The 18,804-nt window shown below is 47.9% G+C and overlaps 1 protein-coding gene across 1 annotated transcript in view; it reads right to left on the bottom strand.

Moving 5' to 3' along the window:
- Positions 1–3,986: 3,986 nt before the first annotated feature.
- The window catches only part of kirrel3a (kirre like nephrin family adhesion molecule 3a), a 218,538-nt gene continuing 203,720 nt past the window's right edge, over positions 3,987–18,804 (bottom strand). The window contains exons 12-14 of the mRNA XM_069896281.1: positions 10,648–10,748; positions 8,976–9,062; positions 3,987–6,072 (exon numbers count right to left, since the gene is read on the bottom strand). Coding sequence (XP_069752382.1) covers positions 5,641–6,072; positions 8,976–9,062; positions 10,648–10,748 — 620 coding nt within the window. The 3' untranslated portion in view covers positions 3,987–5,640. The remainder of the gene's footprint in view (positions 6,073–8,975; positions 9,063–10,647; positions 10,749–18,804) is intronic.

Genomic DNA, 18,804 nt, shown 5'->3' with positions numbered 1-18,804 from the left:
GTGGGGAAAGAGAGGGAGACCAAGCAAGAGGAAAGGAGACATACAGCTGGAGAATTAGAGAGCCCAAATAACCCAGATTCCATTGGACTTTTGCCCCTTGTTGGATACAACTTGTGATCAGATCAGGGCATTATTTTTAGATATTTGGGTGACAACATAAATGTTTCACACATTAAATTATTTCCATAATTTACTAACATTTTGCTATCTTTACTGACCAAGTGCACAAAAACCAAAACACAAAAGTCTGCAGACACCGTGGTTGAAGAAAGAATACAAGGCTGGAGAAATTCAGCAGGTCAAACACTGCACCAAAAATAAAGATATAGAACCAGCATTTTGGGCTTGAGACCTTCATCAAAGTACGATGAAAACGTAGGCAGGCGCCTGAACAGAATGGGGAGACTGGGAGGGGCTGGGGAGGAGCACTGAGAGCCAGCGTTTGAGTCATCAGGAGTGAGTTTGAGGTGTGAGTTTGCTCCTTCCCGCGCCCCCCCCCACCATTTTGTTCGTGCGCTTGCCTACATTTTGCTCATACCTCGATGAAGGGCTCAAGCTTGAACCGCTTATCTTTGCTGCATGAAGTACACGGTTTGACCTATTGAGTTTCTCCAGCATTGTTTTTAGCACAAAGAAAAGCAGAAGGCAGGTAAATGCACTGGGACCGCGAGCACTGAATGTAACCCTCCAGGAGCGGAGGATGAATGTGGGGGATGCACCAATCATTCCAAACATTCCTCTTGTGAAGAAATAATAGTTTCCACAGAGCTTTTGTGAAACAATTAGTTTTATTACTGGTACATAGACTGTTGCGTTCATTGGGAAGAGAGATGCAACCTGTTAGCACACAGTATTTTGTGTGGATTTAATGCCTATCTGGTAGTAGAATGCAATTTTTATCATTATATTACCAGTGTTCCTTTGCATTATTTAAAACATATTACTTTGCCAGGAAGACTTTAAAGGGTCTTGGAAATATTACACCATTATTGACTTTCCTTTAGACACAAGAAAGCTGCTCTAGGATTTTGGAAACCATTCACAAGAGGGCCTGCCTTAATTGTAAAACTAGCCTATCTGCAGATGCTGGGGTCCAGCGTAAGTGCACAAATGCGCCAGAGAAACTCAGCAGGTCACGCAGCATCTATAGGAAGTAAAAGGCAGTTGATGTTTCGGGCTTGGGCCCCTTCTTCAGCAGTAGAGCAAGCAGGTAGATTACTGGGGTGGGGGGGGGGGGTGGGGGGGAAGGTGGAAGGGATGGGGGAAGAACACAGGCTGACAGATGAGAAATAACACATTGACATAGCTGAGAAGGGATAGGCAGGGAGGGCACTCCAACCAGATGACATCAATATCAATTTCCATTAACACCCTCCTCCAGTTTCTCCCTTTCCCTGTTCCTCTGGCTCCTTTCTCCTATCAGAGGGCAACCCTTCTTAGCCCTCTCTCCCCATCACTACTCGGCTTTCTCTTCTACCCTCTCTCCTTGTACCCACCTATATCTCTTACCTGTTGGCCTGTCCTCCTCCTCCTGCCCCTTCCTCCCTCCTCTCCTCCCCCCAGATTTTTATTCCTTGATATCCAGATTCCCAACGAGGGGCTCAAGTACCCTCTACTTCCTGTGGATGCTGTGTGAGCCCGCTGAGTTTCTCCAGCCCCAACTTGTGATTTTGCTCCGTTCACCATCTTCAACCTCCCAAAACATTCTCCAGCAATCATTCTAATTGGGAATGAAAGAAATGACCAACAGAACTGTAACCATTAAACTTTTAACTGTCTCACTGTGCTTACGTGACAATAAATTTGAGTAGGAATATTAATTCAAGGATAAATATTACTTGCAGACATCAGGCGTCGACCTGATTCTCATTCAGAATGTGGGATCTTTTCCACTCCCTCAGAGAGCAGATGGAATTTTTGCATTTCATACATAATTTGTACTCTTTTATGTCATTCTGGGACTTTTTTGAATTTCGGGAGGTACATTTTTTGCATAGAATTGTCAACTGAGATTTCAGGCATGTTGCACCCATGATATCAGCTGGATGGATGGGATTTATGGGTGACATTAGCGGCCCTGCAATTGGTTACTTTCTTGGCGGTTCAGCCAGTGAGAAAAGCGGTGATTGGTTGGTCCTGAGATGGGCAGACGGCAGGGGGAGGAGCCAGGCACAGTGTTGCAAGTCATTGGAAGGAGGTCAGGTGGCTAGAGGGGTGACGTGGCGGGGTGGTGGGGGGGGAACAGGGGAGACTGGTGCAGCAAAGGGATGGGCTTCAGATGGCGGGATCCTTATCCTTTCATTCCTTTTGGTGAAGAATATTTTACAATTGACTTTGAGCGCATGGAGGAACATGGGAGTGTGAGGGGAGGGGTGTTTCTATGGGAGAGGAGTGAGGGGGTCAGTGACTGCAGTGGGAACAGAATGGGGTCAGTCTTTGAGTGGGGGGGAAGGGTGTGTGCAATTGGTATATCGGGGAGAGAGTTGTGGGGTCAGTCAGGGTGTGGGAGAGCGGTGTAAGGTCAGTCTCCGTGGAGGGGTGATGGGTCAGAGTGAATGGGGGGTGGGGAATGGGTCCATGTCTGCGTGTGGGGCAAGTGTGTGCATTGACTGGGTGTTTTTCCAAGGGACTGACTCCTCCTTCAGACACCTTCCTGCACTGACAACATGGGCGTCACAGGACAAGGGTTACATTGACCTACCAGTTTCTCATTTGCCAGTTTGCAGCTCTGTCCACCTTGCAGACCATGGGGGATAGGTCAGAGGGTACGGGCAACAGATCACTGCAGTTTACCTACTTCGTTGTCACTGAACATAGGATGATAATGTTCTTAACAGATCCAGTCTGAGAGGCACACACGTGGGGGCGTCATCAGGAAGCTGAGCAGGGGAATCGTGACCCTACCTGTGGACATGCTGTTCTGCAGAAGATGCTAACTGTGGACTATATCAGCAGGTTGAAGTGCAGCATCTATTGGTCTGTTCCTTTATTCTGTTCCTTCAAGTGAGTTGTGAGTGTAGATCGTAGTTTCCCATTGAGCCTTTGATGTACTTCCCTGATTGTCAGATTACAGCAGATGCTATTGGAGCCAGAAATGACTCGAATTCTGTGCTGTTTGGTTAGAGACCAGCTATTTTTCCAGAGTGTGCACTGGCACTAACCTCAGTGTGCACTGGCATTATCCATAGTGTGCAATGGCACCATCCACAGTGTGCACTGGCACCAACCAGAGAGTGAACTGGCACTAATCCCATTGGGAATTTGCAGTAACCTCAGTGTTCACTGGCACTAACCCCACTGGGCACTGGCATTACCCAGAGTATGTGCTGGCATTAACTTCAGTGTGCACTGGCACTAACCTCAGTGTGCACTGGCACTGATCCCATTGGGCACCAGCACCACCACCAGTGAGCACTGGCACCAACTTCAGTGTACACTGGGACTAAATTTAGTGTGCACCGACACCAACCCCAATGAGCAGCAGCACTGTCCACAGTGTGCACTGGAATCACCCATAGTGTGCACTGGTTCCATCAGCAGAGCAGACGGGCACCATCCACAGTGTGCAATAGCACTAACCAGTGTGCACTGCACAATCCACACTGCACACTGGCGCAATCTGCAGTGTGCTCCAGCATTATCCAAAGTGTGCACTGATACTAACCTCAGCAGGCACTGGGAGTAACCCCAGTGTGCAGCAGCACTCTCCACAATATACAGTGGTACTATCCACGGTGTACACTGGCTGTGTTCACAGTATACACTGGCCCTATCCAGAGGATTCACTGGCAATAGCCTCTCTCTCAAAATGAACAAATCTCTTTAAAATTACTTCAAAAATTGTTATAAAAATGTATTATCAGCAAACAATACTTCACATTTTTTTGTCAACGAATTGGCATTGTGTTACCTAATCTACTGACACGCATGGCAACCTTGTTGCCCACAGATTTGCCTGAAAATCATGGTGTGTTGTGAAGGACCCTTACTGTTGCACTACATTGGAACTGAGATGATTAGGTGGCATGAATACTGAGCAAACAACTTGCAGGTGAGGTGGCAAAAGGACAACACTGGAACTCCATGAAACACAGTCAATGAGATTAAAATGATATTTACATTATTTGTACACTTTTTAAACCTCTGTCTCCAATTTCTCATGTGCTATTTTAACATTTCACGTCCGTGACAGAGAGAACGGATTGATGCTCCAACAATATTGAGACTTTAATTGTAAGATGAGATCACGTGGAAGAGTATTGACGTCCATTTCTCAGAGCCTTGTAATGGATGGAGTGAACATCCCCAAACAGTTCAAGGTGGAGTGGGCTGAGGTCACAGGGGTCAACAGGGGAGTGTCTAGAGGTCAGGGACCGGTGTCTGATTGTGCCAGAGTCAAGGTTCAGCATCTGCGAGTAGAGGGGTCAGGGGTCAAAAGGTGTCTGCGTTGAAAGGTCAGAGCTCACCAATGATCTGTGTGGAGGGGTTAGTTTTTGAGTGGGAAGGGATCAGAGGCCACAAAGTGTCTGTGGAAGGGTCAGGGGTCTGTATCTGTGAGTGGGGGGGGGGGAGGGCCACAATCTATGTGTGGTGGGGTTAGGTTAGGGGTCAGTAGCTGAGTGTGGAGGGGTCAGGGGTCACAAGTTATCTGCGGGGAGGTGGCAGGGCTCAGTATCTGATTGTGGCAGGGGTCAGAGATCAGTATTTGTGTGTGGATATCTGGACGCAGAGCCCTTCTTCAGCTACCTACTATCTGTACCCCATTTAACACCCATTGAGGGGGTGTTGACGTGTTTATATGGGGGGGGGGTGGGGCAGCTGGCCGGATGAGGTGAGTGAGACAGGAACTGCAAGGCAACCGGAGACACACCTTGGTATCCAAGAGAGGGACAGGACAAGGCTTTGGTTGGACATTCAGTGAAAAACCTTTCACTCTGAAGGTTGCAGGAAGACCTTGAAATATTTGACCCCAACCCCAGCCTTACTTGGGAAAGCACGGATGCGCCACCTATCAGACCATGTGATCACCCTTCTCACTCTTCACACCCACAGAGACTTCTGCAGGGTGGACAAACTCAGCTTCAGGTGGCCTGGCCCACCCTATTGTTGGGCTCATTGACTTTCACAAGCTTTTGGAACTGCCAGCAAAGAAAAGTGGAAACTTCTCACAAGCACAAAAATGACGAGACTCTCATTCCCTGAAGATCCAGCACAGATCACTGCTCAGCTCCTCAGAGTTAGAAGGGCCGAGTGTGCAATGTTGAAACCATTCCCGCGTCACCCGACTGGTTTCAATCCGATACATTCTCCGCTTTCCCTTGGAGAACGTGAAAGCTCTTCTTGGAGATGCAGACATGGTTGCTGTCTGTCCCGGAGTGATGTGACAGGTGGCTAATCATCCATCCCTACGGCCAGAAACCTGGGAGTTGCAGATGGATGGAAACTCGATTCTCTGACAGTCCCAATAACTGGGCTCCTCCCCTTTGCAACAGGGCGGTTGCAAATTGAAAGGGGAGTTGGGCTGGTGGTGGGGGTCGGGGTGGGGGGGGTGGGGGAGGATTGGACATGGAGGTTGGCGGATTTGGCTTACGATGATTCCACTTCGAGAATCCACCTCCAGGAGCAGGGGTGGGCAGGAGCTTAGACGTGGGTCTGCATCCGCCTCTGCAGCGGCCTCGTTAAGTCTGAGTTCTGGGACGAGGAGTGGGAGTAGTGGGAGGAGGCTGAGGCCTTGCTGGCCTCGTCGAATTGGTCCTGCTTACTGTTGCTGCTGACGCTGCTGTTGCACTGGTGGTCGAGGAAGGAGTTGCTATCACTCATGGAGCCCCGCTGGTACTCCCTCTCGCACAGCTCAATGGAGCTGCTCCCGTTGCCCAGCACGAAGCGCTGTCCGTACTCGTACATGCGGTTGGCCACGCTGAGCTGCGTGTAGAGGGTGGAGAAGGACATGCCTGTGGGCACCCGCTGCTTCACCGGTGGCCTCTGGTCAGGTGGGCACCCGGCGGCACCAGCCCCATTGGCAGGTCGGAGTTCCGGGAAGGTGTGGACGCTGTAGTACCCATTGGTGGGATCCTGTGGGACAAAGGTTTGAACAGCTGGTTGATTCAGCGTACACCGTGAGGGAAGATCTCATCTACTCAGGTGACATGGTCAGCACAATGCTATTACAGATCCAGAAGGCCGGCTTCAAATCTGGCGGTGTCTGCAAGGAGCTTGCACGTTTTCCCCATGTCTGCGTGGCTTTACTCTGGGTGCAAAGACATTCTGGGTTGGTAGGTTAATTGGGCTGGAAGGAGCTGCCATATCTCCAAATTAAATTAAAATAGAATAAAATCAACTTTAAAAGTTACCTCAGAAACACTTCACTTGGGATCCTGCAGGGATCATCTGGTGCTCCCAATGTGGCCTCCCTTACATCAGGGAGACTGGAGCGGATGTGGAGATCGCTCCATCGAGCACCTGCACTCTGTCCGGTGCAAAAGTGGGACCTCCCAGTGGCTGCCCCTTTCAAATCCTCACCCCCGCTCTTGCCCCAACACGTCTGTCCAAGGCCTCATGCACGGCCCACAACTGGAGAAGCAGCACCTGATGTTCCGTCTAGGCACCCTTCAACTGGGCAACATTGACATTACTGTTAAACCCCCTCCCCCCCCCCCCGATTCTCTCTGTCCCCCTTCCACCAGCTCCCACCCCTTTCCCTCTCCATTCAGGCAGCCCCCTTCTCAGCTGTTTTCTCTTCTACCCTCCCACCTGGATCTACATGCTCCTCTCCTGGCCCCCTCTCCCCCTGCTCCCTTCCCCCAATTTTTTTTAAATTCAGGCCCTTGCCTGCCTTTTACTCACACCTTGATGAAGGGCCCAGGCCCTTTACTTCCTGCAGGACCTGCTGAGTGCATCCAGCACGTTCGTGTACTGCAGTGCACCTTCAAGCATCTTTCATTTACATTGTTCCTATTGACAGCTCAAACTGTCCCAAAGGGACCACAACTATCGAAGCTCCTCTCCAGTGCAGTTGGTGCTGTCATTTAGCAAATCGCAGCGAATATTCTGTGCATTTGCAGACGCCTCAAACTGCAACCTGGGAATATAGAGCACAGCACAGCACAGGAACAGGCCCTTCAGCCCATGTCCCTGAGCTGAGCATGAAGTCCAAACCAGACTAAAACTCTGCTGCCTGCTCCCGACAGGTATCCTTCCTTCTCCTTCATACTCATGTGCCCATCGAGAAGCCTCTAAAAGGCAACTATTTCCTTTAATGTTAGTGACGCAGCACAGTCTGGCCCATGAAATCTGTGCTGCCCAATTTCACCTAAACCACTAGGGAAGACCCACACAGGTCAGAGGGAGAAGGTGCATTCCTTTCAGACATGTGGGATTCAAAGCCAGGTGGCCAGCGCGGTAACAGCCCTGGGCTAACTGCGCCACCCTGCTCCTTGTATTGTATCTGCTCCCGTGCCCCCCCCCCGCCCCCAACCCCAACTATTCCCGACAGCCCATTCCAGGAAGCCACCACTCTCTGTGTAAAATCTTTGCTTCACACCATCTCTCTTAAATTTCCTCCCCCCACCTTAAAAATATGTCCTGCGGTGTGTGACACTCTTACCTGGGAATGGCCAGGTCATTGACATTTTCCCCATCCTTCTATGTTCTCATTTAACCTATTTAAACCTCCTCCAGCTCTCCCTACACCACCTTCTCTCTGTTGGCACCACCTCTACTTATGGCAGGCAATCCCTTGCTCCTCGCCCTATCACAGGCATTCTCTCCTGGCCTCCACCCCTCCCTTAACACTTGCTTGATCTCTAACTTTCCCTCGTTTTGATGAGCAGTCATTGACCTGAAAAGCAAACTCTGTTTCTCCCTCTCCATGGGCGCTGATTGACTTGCTGAGTGTTTCCAGCAACTTCTGTTTTTATTTCAGCTTTCTGGCATCTGCAGCCTTTTTTTCCCCCAATAACCATACACACTTTTTAAATGTTATCTTAAACATACAGCATGGTATGTGGTTCCTTTAGACCCACAAGTCCGTGCTGCCCAATTAACCTACAAACCCTGGTATGATTTGAAGGGTGGGAGGAAACTGAAGCACCTGGAGGAAACCCACGCAGAAATGGGGAGAAAGTAAAAACTCCTTATTAATAGTGCGGATTTGAACCCCGGTCCTGATCGCTGGTGCAGTAACAGCGTTGCGCTAACCGCCACACCAACTGTGCCACCCACAATTACTTGTCCCATTTCTTCCATTACAACAGTGACTGCTCATCTACAACTTAAAATGGCTAAATCACAACTCCCAGGTCATGCTTTATAAGTGCAGCTCCCCCCTCCCCTTACCTTTAAGATAAAGGTTATTGGAATTTTGTTGCATGTCAAGGAGAAAGAAAGTGAGGCAGATAAATGATTTATGGCACAGATCAACCATGCTTATCAATTCAATAGTGGAGCAGGCTGGAAGGACTGAATGGCCTTCTGCTTACTCTTTCACTCAACCCATTAGAGAACCTTTCCTGTGGAGTCCTGCCCCTCCCAACCATGATGTTGGAGTAACTATCAGCTGATGGCTTCAAGGGACTAGGGTCCAATCGTTTGTGGGTGGGGGCAGCGAGATGACCCCAGGTTCAAAACAAAGAAAACAGACTGAAAAAAGAATAAAATTGGATGAGAAGGAACCCAATTTTACACAAATTTAAAAATAAGCAGCCGTGTCCTTGAGGTCATGGTGGGATGGTGGAAACGTGACTCACATTTCCAGTGCATGGAACTCAATTATTTACAGGGATGGGATCAGAGGTAGTTCCACCAGGAGGTGGATAAGACCCAATGGGCTGAATGGTCTCCTTTTCTCATTCAATCCTCAGAGTTCCTCGTCAAAACCCTCCCCACTCCCTAGAACTGAGCATGGTGCCAGTTTGCGGTCACAACAATATAAAATGGAGAACAGAGCACATGGAAATCGGAGCAGAAGAGCTGTGAACCTTGATGTGCTGGTATTCCTTCTCTTCTTCCTTGAGGACTTCTAACTGTTTCAGCACAGGATCCTGTTCAAACTCTCCCCGATTAATCTGTAAACGACACACAATCAGCATCTATGCACCAATCACCTCCATCACCGGCGTCTCCCTCCCCCCTCCACCACCCCCACCCATCAACGTGATCATCCAGGGTCGCTGCCTGCAAAATCGTTATGGACCCCTACCATCCCACACACAGCAGCCATCAGGAAAGAGACACAGGAGTATCAGAGCCAGAACCACCATGCTGAGGAGCAGCTTCTTCCCACGGGCAGAGAGACTGTTGAATAATTGCTAAACTGCTCAATCCCTCTGAGACCTTACTATTTATTTAACAATATTTATTTATTTCTATCACTTGTAAAAATATTTGCTATGTCTATATGTGTGTTTGCATGTTTTTACACCGAGGACCGTAGAAGTCTGTTTTGTCCAATTGTACTTTACAATGGTATGATAATGATAAACTTGAACAACACATGGAGCGTAGAAGGTTGAGTGGGGATTTGATAGAGGTATTTAAGATGATGAGGGGGATAGATAGAGTTGATGTGGATAGGCTTTTTCCCTTGAGGGTAGGAGAGATTGAAACAAGAGGTAATGAGTTAAGGGGCAAAAGTTTAGAAGTTACATGAGGGGAAACTTCTTCACCCAGAGAGTAGTGGCTGTGTGGAATGAGCTTCTGGGAGAAGTAGTGGTGGCAGGGTCCATTTTGTTATTTAAGGAAAGATTGGATAGGTATATGGATGGGAGGGGACTGGAGGGTTCTGGGCAGGGTGCAGGTAGGTGGGACTAGAGGAAAGACCTTAGTTCAGTGTGGACTAGAAGGGCCAAAATGGCATGTTTCCGTGCTGTAATTGTTAGATGGTTATATGGTTATACCGAATTGCTCGTCTCAAGTAAATTTTCCATATTTCAGGGAAGAGGGCATACAAACCAAGAGAGTTGGTGGTTGATACCCTGATATTATTTCCCCACAGACTGAGCAGCCCAGAGGAGCAGCAGGTACAGGCCCAGCATATGGGTTTCGATCGTGACCTCGGGTGCTGCTCTCCCTGAGAGCATGGGTTTTCTCCTGGACGCCCTGTATTCACCCCACATGACAAAGACATGCAGGCAGGTAGGAGTATTGAAATCCTTGGAGGCCGTAACAGGGTAGATGCTGAGATGTTTCCACCCATGGACAATCTCTTGCAGGGGAACATCGTCACAGGGGAATTTCTTCTTGCGGAGGGCAGTGAACCACTGGGGCCTTCTGCTCCGGAGGCGAGGTCCCTGGTGGTATTTAAAGGGGGAGGCGATGCATTTTTGGAAGATCCACGTCTTTGAGGTCAATGTAGAGGTGGCTAGGTTGAGGGTTGGGGCAATTAAGCCATGGCCATAATGAATGGTGGGTCAGTCCCGAGGAGCCTTGTCACTGCACCTCTTTCCTTCAGTGCTGCACAGAAACACCAGCAAAGAACAAGGGTGAGAGGTCACCGCCCCTGGAAAAGAAGATCATGGTGGGGATGTCACCCAGAGGCTGGACGCGCAGGGTCTGGCTGCCAACACCATATATGGGACTAGCTGGGAGATGCCATGTGTGGGGTGGTAGGAGTTTTTAATGATTTTGACTGCTGGGCGAGAGAGTACTCACCATCACATTTTGGATCGCTGCCTGCTCCCCTGGTTGCTGGCCACCATTGTGGACAATCTCCACGCGGATCTCATTCTTGGCAGAAACATCGCCTTTGACATCTAGGAAAATCCAGCATAAATGTCAAAGAGCCTCCTGAACTGTTACACCTTCACCCTCTCCTGAACTGTTTCACCTTCACCCTCTCCTGAACTGTTACACCTTCACCATCTCCTGAACTGTTACACCTTCACCATCTCCTGAACTGTTACACTGACCTGTAGCCCTCTCCTTAACACTTACACCTCCTATATGAAGGTTGTGCTGTTTTGGCAAACAAGCATGAATCAAGCTTCAGGTTATCCACTTAGTGCTTCCCTTTACCATTAAACGTCCGGCAGACAAGTGAGGATTCCCCTTCTTCTACCTCATTTGTCATTCTTTCTACTGTCTACTCACAGAGTGGAGACAGATTTTAAGGCCTTTCTCCTGGCAGGGACCGTGTTACTGGATGCTGCATTCTGCAGCCCCTTTTTCCTGGGCACCTGTTCTCCTAGGCACCGGAATGAATTGGTCCAACATTCTGGGGCAATGTTGTGCGAGTGCTGCATTGTCAGTGGTGTCGTCCTTCGGCTGAAATGTTCGACTTAAGCCCAATCTGTCTGAGTGATGTGATTGATGCTTCTGATGAGGTGCAGGTGGTCTTGGCTTATAAACCAAACTTCCTTGCTCGACTAGAAAACAATACAAATGAACTAACTACATGGGCGACTCTTCCCGTGAGATCATGTTGCGGCTAAATGTACTGAACCATTCTAGAATACAAAGAAGGATTGAGTAGACTGGTTCTTTATTCATTGGAGTGGAGAAGATTGAGGGGGGATTTGAATGATGTGTTTAAAATTATGAGGGGGATGGATAGAATAGATGTGAATAGGCTTTTCCCCTTGAGGATAGGTAAGATTGGATCGAGAAGCCATGAGTTAAGGGTTAGGGGGAAAATGTTTAGAAGTAACATGAGAGGGAACTTCTTTGCTCAGAGAGTGGTGGCTGAGTGGAATGACTTTCTGGAAGAGGTGGTCGCTGCAAGGTCAATTTTGCCATTTAAAGAAAAATGGGATAGGTGCATGGATGTGAGGGGGTAGGAGGGTTATGAACAGGGAGCAGGTAAGTGGGACTAGAGGAGATCACTGAAATTGGTATGGACTAGAGGGGCTAAGATGGCCAGTGTCCATACTGTAATTATTATATGGTTTTGATGATCAAAGTTAGCCAGTTCTTTTCTGACCAAAGCACATTTTGTTGACTGAAAATCAGACCTGGCCTTCCCCTAAATTCTGCCTGTCTGCTTTAATTGCCTAGGGGATGATTTATACTTTATGAATGACCAGCACAAGGCAAAATTCTGACTTCAAACTCTGGATAATGAATGTCATTTTTGTTAAACTTGGTTTTCAGAGGAGATTAAAAACCTCTAGAGATTCTGAGGACCAGGAGCAGGAGCAGAGTGGCGTTCCGTCACTCTCAGTGATCTCCTGGTTCTGTGAGCCTCTCACTTTTCTATTTCCATTTTGAATTGCTGCATTTTGTATTGTCGCATGTGCCAAGGTACAGTGAGAAACATTTGGGGCAGGCACGGTTAATGTAGAGGTTGGCGGAATTATATTACAGTGCCAGAGTTGGAAACTGCCATAACTTGGCAGGAGTTTGTACGCTTGTGAGTTTTCTGCAGGGGTTCTGGTTTCCTTCCCTCATCTAAAATGTATGGAGAGCATGGCAGAGTACCAGCAGAAAACCCAGGCAGGTCATAGGGAGAACGTTCAAACTCCACGATAGACAGCATCAGACGTCAGGATTGAACCTGGGCTGTTCAAGCTCTGAGCTGCACCACACAAACTCAGCAGGTCACGCAGCATCCACAGGAAGCCAAGGGCATCCAGCATTTCAGGCCTGGGCCTTTGGTCAGGAACTTTTAAATTTTAAATATTAATATAAAATTTTATAAATTTAGACACGGTCACTTTGGCCCATGAGTCTGTGCCGCCCCAATTACATCCAAATAACCTGCACCCATGGTAAGTTTCGAATGGTGGGAGGAAACCGGAGCCCTCAGGGAAAACCCTTGCGGGCACGGGGAGAATGTACAAACTCCTTACAGACAGCGCCAGGATTGGACCCCCGGTCCCGATCGCTGGCGCTGTATCAGTGTGGCGCTAATCGCTATGCCAAACGTGCCACCCCTTTGAGGCAGTAGATTTACTATTTGCTTCACTAGGTCCCTCCAGCTGTGCTGCACATCACCTCATGCACTACCTCTTTTACTTCTCGCTGCATTCCCCGAGTTTGATATGCTGTTTTGTGCGCCAAAATATCTGGATGAGAGATGGACCTACAAGGTTTACTATTTCAGGGTCTGCACACTGCTGGAACATCCTTTGTTCAACTGCATACTAATTCACAAGGCAGAAAATTCAAAAAGCAGATTAACAAGCACTCTTCATATTTACTGACATGGCTTTTATCAATGCTCATTGGAACCACTGATATAGTTCACACAGTCCTCTGTGGTCTAGAGTATCCCCACATATTCTCATGCACTGCACCATCACCAATTAGTATACATTTCAAAGGGAGCTGAGACACTGATTGACTGGAACTGCCTGAATTTACTTTGATAGCTGCTCTTAGCTGGAATGCTCTGGGCAATCCAATTTTTCTGCAGGCGGTTTGGAAAAGAGCAGGATATCTGCTGAATCTCTGCTCCATGTTAAAGGAGTGTTTGCAAAACGGTGCGTCTTAAGATGCCCCTGAAGGAAATCAACGTTAATGACCACATGGTCACGGTAGATGTTAGCTCCCAGGGCTTGGAGCTTTCATGGATGAGATGCATTTGGGTCCTGAGCTAATGTTGGAGCAATGAAAGGAACAGCATGGAGGAGGTCTGGGGACAAAGTGGAAAGGGCCAAGGGGGGGGGGGGGGGGACATTATAGTGAGACCTCTCTACATCCAACTGTGCCTTCTACTACCAAGTGGGGCAAAGACTCCCTTCTCCTCAGGATCCCATCCAAGTCACGTACTGTAAACCTGATTATCATGAAGGAACGGTGATGGACTTTCATATGGTCAGCTCTTCACTGTCCCTGGGACCCAATTGTGGTATTCCCTACCAAATGACATTTTGAGAATAAATTCACCGAAAGGACTACATCTGTTTAAGGAGTGGATTACCACAAACTTCTGGTGCTGTAATAGCCTTGTGCTATCCGGTACACCAAAATGGCATGCCACCCAAATTAATGAATAGTTATTCCTCCGTCAATGGGGGACATTTTCACCTCCCAGTGGCAGATTAACCATTAGGCTGAGTAGGTCAAAGTCCAGGGGCCTGGAGGGTAAAGGGGCACATGCCGTCCGAGATATTTCAGTCCTTTTGCACACAGTATATTATTTTCATTACAAATATTACTTTGTTATCTAAATTAGGCTCTAAACATATTAACATTTAGAAATAAACAAGTAATGCTTTTAGGGATTTACATAAAAAACAATATGAAAGCGATCTCCAGTTTGTAAATCCCAGTCAGAGAGGTCTCCTCTTCTCCAGACCCAGTCCCAGAGGACATGATCCAAATGTTAATGCCACTGCCTGTGCTTCTCCAGCCCCTGTTGCCATCATCGCTCCTGCCGCAGTGAGGTGGCCTCTCAGCCAATCACCCAGCGCCCACCACTAAACTGCCTCTGGCTCTGGGCGAGTTGCTTTCATTCAATCCCCACCCCAAACCCTCCACCTTCCCACCAAACTATTAGATGTTTGATGTCTAAAAATTCGCTACCGAGCACGCCGTGAGGCTGATGCTGAGACACATGAAAGGGGGCTGAAGCGGTTTTTTTTGGGGGGGGGCCTTAAAATGAAAACTACCACAGAGAAGAAAGTAAAGGTGTGAAGAAGCGGTTATAGATGTGGGACATGAGGTGGCTGGCGATGAGGCTGGAAGTGTACCCCACCCCCCTCCACCCCACAGTGAAAGCAGCCAATCCTCCTGCCTATAATCTCCAGTTGATGATGGAATAACAAGGAGCCTGGCCCCAACATATCTATCACTTGCTTTCCATAGAAACACCATCTATTAAATAACCTCGATCTGGTCCCATCTATCAATTCGCTCCGTCGGTCCCAATGCCACCTGTTAATCAATGCTGGCGTTGTACGCTGCGCGAGCCTGAAGTCCGCCTCCTGCAGCAGAGCTCGGCTCACGTAGCGTCATTCACGGGAGGTTTACTTTTTTAAAAAAGACTCTCCCTTCTCCAGTCTTATTTTAGTATTGAGACTCTTTTTAGAACTGATTTTATTTATCCTTTTGTAACTAAGAGACGTTTCAAAATATTCAGGGCCAGCAGACAGCTTCTGTCAGTAATGATTTGTTTGATTTTAATGCAGTTTATCCCCTCCTCCTCCACCGACTGGTGTATTCCCAGCACATGCTCGGTGGGTAAATTGAGAATATGTGAGGGCATCACGCCCAAAGGCTAATAAATGGAACAATTTCACTTTATTCCATTCAACGAATGATGGGGGGCCATGGGGCAGGGAGGCAAGGTTGGGCTGGGGGAGGCTTACTAAAGCTCAGCCTATCTGCCACTGTCACCCGCGCATTAAATTCAGTTCTACATTGTCTGAAATGAATGCAAATCCCATATAGAGTTCACCGTGAAACACGTTCAGTTGTCCAGTTAAGTCACACTCACATCTCCAGTCTGGCTATGCAATACAAGTCAATCAGGGATTAGCAGGCCTTTTCTTCTTAGCCAAAAATATATTGTGCAACCAACTGCATCAGAAGCAATCCCAGGCTTCACTACACCACCTTATTTGTGGGATGATTTGATTCTTTTCATCACTCTTCATGTGGAGAAAAGCTTTGGAGAAGATGGAAGGTGATCAAGTCAGTTACAACAGCAAATCTACCCATGATTTATCTCATCTTCGAGATATATTCCACTGAGAAGTGCTGCTGGAAGAAAACTGGCCTATTAATTCATCTTGGAGTCAATTGCAAGAGGCTGTGGACGCTATGATGGCAGTAAAAGTGTTGCAGGAACTCAGCAGATCACCCATCATCTATAGGAGATAAAGGTATATAACCGGCATTTAGGGTTTGAGCCATTCTTCAAGGTAGAGGCAAAATCAGGCCAGCACCTTGAATTGAAAAGGCTTGGGTGGGGGAAGGGGGTGGGCACATGCCAATGGGAAAAGGATAGGAAAAGGAAGTCAGGAGAGGAAAGTGGAGAATTGATCGGGGAGGTGTCTGGCTCTATGAATGTAGAGCTGGCAGAAAGAAGGCAGAGGGAAAGGGAGAGAGAGAGAGAGAGAGAGAGAGAGTGAGAGAGAAATTGAGAGAGTGTAAGAGAGAGAGTGAGAGAGAGCATGAGAGAGTGAGAGAGAGGAGTGAGAGGAACTGAGACACAAGGATTGGGAAAGAGACGATGGGATGGGGTGACGATGTAAACTGGTTGGAGGGGGCCCACTCAGAATATCAGGCGTTGCTCCTCCATTTTTCGTGTGGTTTCAGTCTAGCAGCGCATGAGATAATAGGCAGAAGGTTAATTGTTCACCTGGATGTTTTTGGCGGCGCAGACTCATGGGTTGGGTCGATTGAACTTTTGGTATCAAGAGAATTGTAGAGCTTGAGGTCCTCTCTCCTGTTGGGAGCCCAAAGTGTCCCCCCCCTCCTGCTGGGAGCCTGATGTACCTGCTCCTGTTGGGCTCCCTTCCCTTCCAGACCCCTAGGCTTACACCTACTCAGCCTAATGGTTAATCCACCACTGATCCTTGGGAGACCTGTGCTGAGACCAATTCTTTCTATGATGCCTGGGCTCTGTTACCTCTCCAGAAAATATGTTAACAGTAAACATGAGCCTCCAATATTCTGTGATATAGTGATTAAACTTTCAATTTTTAAATTTAAATTTAGGCATACAGCACAGTAACAGGCCATTTCGCCCCACGAGTCTGTGCCGCCCAATTACACCCAATCAACCTACAACCCCCGGTACATTTTGAAGGGTGGGAGGAAACCAGAGCCTCCCTCTGGGGAAAACCCAGGCAGACACAGGGAGAATGTACAAACACCTTACAGACAGCGTGGGATTTGAACCCCAGTTCCGATCGTTGGCGCCGAAACAACATTGCGCTAACCCTTATGCTAACCATGCCACCTGTGACTGTGCAGGATTTGAGAGTTTAAGATCACTTACTGTAGGAGAATGCAATAATTTAAAGATAATAATTCTGTAAACTGCAGTCAGTCCTTTACAAAAATTGAGCTCCAAAATCCAGCATATGCATCAATGTTTCCAAGTTGTATTAAGAGGTGCATCAAGAGATTTGCTTCTAAAAGCCATGAATCTCCGAATGAATTTTGAATCAAAGATGAAAGAATGCAATTCCAATTTGACACATTTTCTTTTCACCTTGTGGTGCGCTGTTAGACAGAATCAGGCACACACAAGGTAAAGATTGTACAACAGGTACAACAAGTCCACAAAGACTTCCACAGAGCCAGGCTGGCTGTGGCTGTAGCAACTCTGAGTGAGGCCTTGAGAGGCCGGCGCAGGGTTATATCCCGGAGGGTGATTGACACCCGACCGGGTGGGACTTGATCCATTCAGGTCGACTGATTGACAGCTGGCCAGGTGTTGTCCTGTCCCCTTACACTCCTGCAGGTATACAGGTTGCCCCCTCCAGTAGGCTGGTGGTGTACTACCAACACACCTACAGTGATTTTGTCTCTTGTGGGAAATTAGATCAAAGATCTGGCCTTGAAGTGATATTCAGTTTTAGTGCCTGCTTCAAAGTCACTGGAGCTTTTGAACATGGGGATTCTATTTGGTTTTGGCAAGAAATTACTTCAGCTTCATGCCATCAAAGTTGTAGTGAGTGGTGTTGTTTATTCTTAATTAGAACATTGGTTCAGTTGTTGTGAAGCTGAAAGCCGATTTCTTGACAGGCATGAGGAGTTGTTCCTTCTTCCTCCAAGTCATCAAGCCTTGCCAGAGGATTTTGTTCTTTCTGTCCTGCCGCTGAGATTATCCTAGAGTATTTGTTTTTCTCTCTCTCTGAGTTGGAATGAAGTCCTCTTCGGCCTCATCTGTAGCAGCCAGGGTTCAGGTATCAATGCTGATACTTCAGAACACTGGTTCCCCTTTACCGTGAGCTGGAGGGTCTCGGGCCAGTTCCTTCTCAAGAAGAGTATCCAAATAATGAAGACGAAGCTCCTCTTCCATGTTGACGGAGGTGTTCCCTTAGCATGGCTCTTTGAGCTGGCCAATACTGTCAATGTCAGATGATCTGAAGCTCCTGGACTATGACAACAGAGTGAAATTTGGGTCTGTCTCTGTTGGGATGTTCCAATCGGGTCCTATTATTTCACATTCTGAACTTTATATTGTGCTGTGGTAGTTGTCTGTGTCCTTTAATGTGAGACAGCTGTTGTACACCAGCTGCCACACAGATTTAACAGAGAAAATTCTTGGTCCAGAGTCAAGGTCTCCCATGGCAACTGGAAACCAGGCTCTGCCACACAGAAGTAGAAGGGTTGGTGCAAATGCGTCACAGTGTAAGGGACATGGTTTCCATCTTGACCTCAGGAGCTGAACTTTGCTGAGTTTTTCTCTGGGCAAATGTGTGGATTTTCTGTTAGCTGTTCTGGTTCATGTCACATCTCACAAATTCCCAGCTAGGTTTATTGACCACTTAGTTTTAGACCAAAGAAAATTGGAAGGGGAGTTGACAGAAATTGACAGCACAGTTGGTGTCTTTTTATTTTTGCACAACTCTAATGCAAGCGCCAGCAACTGGGGTTCGAATCTGGGACTGTCTGCAAGGATGTTCTCCCCGTGATGTGCATGGGCTTCCTCTGGGTGCTCTGGTTTCCTCCCACATTCCAAAGACATGCAGGTTTAGTCATGGTCATGGGTGTATTTGGGCTGTGCAGGCTCGTGGGCCAGAAGGGCCTATTACCGTGCTGTATCTCTACATTTAAAAAATATACAGAAAGTAAGTTGCAGAAGTACAGGCAAGTAGAAGTGGGGGGGGGGGGGGGGGGGGAGGGGATTAATGAGACTGCTGCAAGCAAAAAAAAGCTGAGGGCCTCAGTGCATCAGACAACATGCACGGA

Source organism: Narcine bancroftii, chromosome 8, assembly GCF_036971445.1.
Source record: "Narcine bancroftii isolate sNarBan1 chromosome 8, sNarBan1.hap1, whole genome shotgun sequence".
Taxonomy (NCBI): domain Eukaryota; kingdom Metazoa; phylum Chordata; class Chondrichthyes; order Torpediniformes; family Narcinidae; genus Narcine; species Narcine bancroftii.
The sequence above is the reverse complement of the archived record's forward strand: the minus strand, read 5'-3'. Positions and strand labels throughout refer to the sequence as shown.